We start from the raw sequence: 3,391 nt of genomic DNA, 5'->3' as shown, positions 1-3,391 counted from the left end.
ATTCGTGTTGTTGCTTGTCCACAGGTTTCTTTAAAATTCTGGACTTAACTCTGCCAGTCACCTCTTTGGTTCCCAGACTCCCCACTACCGCTCCGGTCCCGCACCTAATCCGCCTCCTGCTGCAGCCTGGTCCGCTGCCCTCTTCATTTCTCTCTAGTAGTGGGCTTACATGGACACAAGTTGCCCCGGAACCATGAAGATTGCAGACTTGAGCGAGGGCAGGATTCCTCTGCTCCCTCTAAAATCAGGCAGACTCAAGGCAGGATCCTGCCCTGTCTTCCAAGTCGCCGGCCAGCTGAGTCTTTGAACAAGCCCTTCTCCAAACTTTAGTTTCCCCAGGGGTCAAACTGGGCTCCGGAACCTTCTCTACCTCCCAAGTTGCTGGGAGTGGAGACAGGAGTGAGAACCTTCCATCCCCAAGGTGCGGGCGCCACCGCAGCAAAGCTGGGTGCTGGGAGGCCTAGTCTGTCCTGTTGTAATAACCCTCTGAATGAGGCGGGACTAGGTAGTAGGGAGCTTGCAGCCAGTGTGCAAGGGCCTGGGTTCCACGGCTGGTAGTGCAAAATCAACCAATAAATGAACATCCTCTGGATACAGAAGAGAAAGCAACCCCAGAGCCTGGAGATGCGCGTTTATTATCATTAGCAGGACACTGTGGAAAGGGGACGACGTGCTGGTGGGGTTGTCTACAAGCCCGACCTCCAGGGCCGTCTCTGACACTCTTACATGTATTCTCTAAGTTTCCAGTGGCTGTGTCCCCTGCCCCAAACCCAGCAGAGCCACAGGAGGCCCAGAGAGGGGAGGGCACCCCCCAGGATAGAAGCAGATTTGGACATCCACGCTTTGGGCCTTTGCCTGGTCCTCTTTCGGGTTCCCTTAGGAGACATGGGAGGACCCTGGCGCGGGAGGGAAGGGGCTGGGGCCTGGGGAGGGGGCTCTGAGATCTGCCCCCTTTGCCTGAGCGCGGGTGCACATCACACAGAGGGCTGGGGTCCAGGCTTAGGGGTCCAAGGTGGGGGGCTGTGGAAGGGAGGGCCACACAGGGCTCATCGCCCCCCCCCAAACTGGAAATCGGGAATTGGGGAAACCGAGCTCACTCCTCCAGGGGCTCCTGGACCCAGGCCGCCCACCGCGGAGGCTGCGGCTGCTGCTCCTCGTCGCCTTGGTCCCTGCTCAGGTCACCCAGGAGCCCCAGCAAGAGGCCTGCTGGGCGGCAGGCCCCCGGGGGCCCGCAAGGGCCTTCCAGGGCCCTCTTGCCTGGGTGCTGCCGTTTCTCGGGAACCAGCGCTCCCTCCCCGTCTCCTTCCTCTTCCTCCTCTTCCCAGCTCCTTTGGCCCTTGGGGTCCTTGGGGTCCGCCAGCCTGCGGCCTGGGTGCTGCCTCTTGGTGACAGCATACGAGAGCCAGGGGGAGCGGCGGCCTGGGTGCTGCCGTTTGTGGGGCGCCACGGGCCCCCCTTCTGCCTCCTCCTCTGCCTCTTCCAGGCCCTCTCCCGCCGCCGCCGTCCTTTTGCCTGGATGCTGACGCTTGGAGAGCCGGTCGAGTCTGCGGAGGACCAAGGACTCTGGGGGAGGGGAGGAGGGGGGTGAGGGAAGCCCCGGCCACACGGCTCCAGCCCCGGCCCCGCCACACCCCCAGGACCACAAGCACCGTCTCCCCCAGCTCCCTGGTCCGTGTGGCACGGGAGCGGCCGTGGCCCCGCAGGCGGCATCGGAGAAGGCGCCCCGGTGCTCAGACGGCACCTGACCCAGGCCGCACGGGCTCCCGGTCGGGAGCGCGCAGAACCGAGCCCGCCGAGACGCCCCCAGCACGGGCACAGGCGGGGAAGCCAGCCCCGCGGCCCGACCGCGTCCCCAACCCGCGAGGCGGCGGCCAGGGCGGGCAGGGGGCCCAGGACGGAGCCCCTCGGGCCCCGCACTCACTTGAGAGCTCGCCCAGGTCCCCCCGCAGGCGGTGGAGGTCTTCCCGGAGGAGGAGGAGGCGCTCCGCCTGGCGCTGAAGAGCGTCCAGGCCCGGGTGCTCCAGGGTCGCCTCTTCCTGGGCCGCCTCGGGCTGGGCGTGGCCTCCAGGGACGGAGGTCAGGGTCAAGGTCAAGGCCAGGGCGAGCAGCAGCGGAGGGCACGGCATCGCGGCGGCTGGAGTGGGGCAGAGAGAAAGCCGAGGCGCACGGGGTCCAGGCAGGGTCGGGGCGCAGGGAGCCTGGGTCCCGCTGGGCCGCACGGGGTCCGGGCCGGGTCCGGGCTCAGGGAGCCTGGGTCCCGCTGGGCCGCACGGACCCGGGTCCGGCCGAGGCGCACGGAGCCCAGAGCCGCTGGCTCCAGCGAACAAACCACACAACACCCGTTTCGAGAGCAGAACCTCGGGCCCCGGGGCGAGCAGCGGGGGCATCTCCGGAGCTCTGTCCCTCAGGGGTGCCCGGAGTGCCCGCCCGAGAGCCGGGGCGCCGGAGCTGGGGGCGCGCGCCCCAGGACCGCAGCGAAGCCCGCCACCGAGATGCTCCCAAAGCGAGAACCCAGCCTCGCTTCGTCCCAACCGTCGGGTCCGGGTGGTGCCCTGGGGGCCCTGTCGCTGGGGCGCTCGGCGGGTGTCCGGCAGCCCGGGCGCCGGACCAGCCGAGGAGGGCGCCCGGTGCGCCTCCGTCGGCTCCCCGCCTGCGTCCTGCGAGCGCAGCGCTCCGGGATGCGTCTCGGGTGGAGAGGACTCCCCATCCAGTGCTCCCGGACTCCGCTGTAGTCTGCGGGGAAGAAGGGACGCTTACCTGCCAGTGGCAAGGGCTCCGTAGGACCGCTCCGGTGCTGCGGGCTGCGCGCTCCTCGGCGGGGCTGGTCCGCTTCTTATAGCGGCGCGGGGGCGGCCGGCGGGGAGGGGGCGCGGGCCGGGACCCCGCCCGCTGCTCCGGAACTCCGGGGCGGGGGCCGGGAGCGGGCGCGGCGGCGCGGCGGCGGCGGGGTCGTCCACGCGCCCCCCCTCCCCGACGGATCGGGCAGGGGCGGGGGAGGACGCCGGAGGCGCGCGCGGGGGCGGGGGAGGACGCCGGAGGGAGGCGCGCCCAGGCGGATGGGGACCGCGGGGCGCGCACGGAGGCGCAGAGCCCGAGGAAGCTGGGGCTCCGAGGGGAGCCGCCACCCGCCTCCCTGCCCGCGGGTCCTCGGGTGCTTTCGACGCCGGGAAGGGAGGCCAGGCGGGCACCTCTCGGGAGTTCCGGGGCAGGGAGCAGGAGAATCTGGGGCGTAGGAGCTGGATTGGGGACCATCCTTGACATTTCCCCCCCAGCCCCGCAGTAGTAGCCGGCCTGGCTGCCCCTGGGCACCCCACTCCCCCCTCCTCCCCACCATCGTGGTGCTCCTTCACTGAGGAGCCTCGCCCGCTCCGCACAGAGGGAGAGAGGATGC

General features: G+C 69.6%; 1 protein-coding gene across 1 annotated transcript; it reads right to left on the bottom strand.

Annotated features, from left to right (window-relative positions):
* Positions 1–645: 645 nt before the first annotated feature.
* Positions 646–2,792, bottom strand: Trh (thyrotropin releasing hormone). Its single transcript, XM_042680177.1, has 3 exons — positions 2,758–2,792; positions 1,922–2,134; positions 646–1,563 (listed from the first exon to the last, which is right to left on the bottom strand). Exons 2-3 carry the CDS (start codon positions 2,124–2,126, stop codon positions 1,094–1,096), a joined length of 675 nt encoding a protein of 224 aa, XP_042536111.1. The 5' UTR covers positions 2,127–2,134; positions 2,758–2,792; the 3' UTR covers positions 646–1,093.
* Between the last annotated feature and the right edge of the window lie 599 nt (positions 2,793–3,391).

This window comes from Dipodomys spectabilis, unplaced genomic scaffold (genome assembly GCF_019054845.1).
Source record: "Dipodomys spectabilis isolate Male_0828 unplaced genomic scaffold, ASM1905484v1 ptg000054l, whole genome shotgun sequence".
NCBI classification, from domain to species: Eukaryota; Metazoa; Chordata; class Mammalia; order Rodentia; family Heteromyidae; genus Dipodomys; species Dipodomys spectabilis.
This window is presented reverse-complemented; position numbering and strand designations above follow the sequence as displayed.

Excerpts from the sequence above, each read along its gene's own strand:
- Trh (XM_042680177.1), bottom strand. The coding sequence starts at position 2,126 with ATGCCGTGCCCTCCGCTGCTGCTCGCCCTGGCCTTGACCTTGACCCTG. Across the intron at positions 1,564-1,921 it reads GGACCTGGGCGAGCTCTCAA|AGTCCTTGGTCCTCCGCAGA; the intron begins GTGAGTGCGGGG and ends CCCCTCCCCCAG.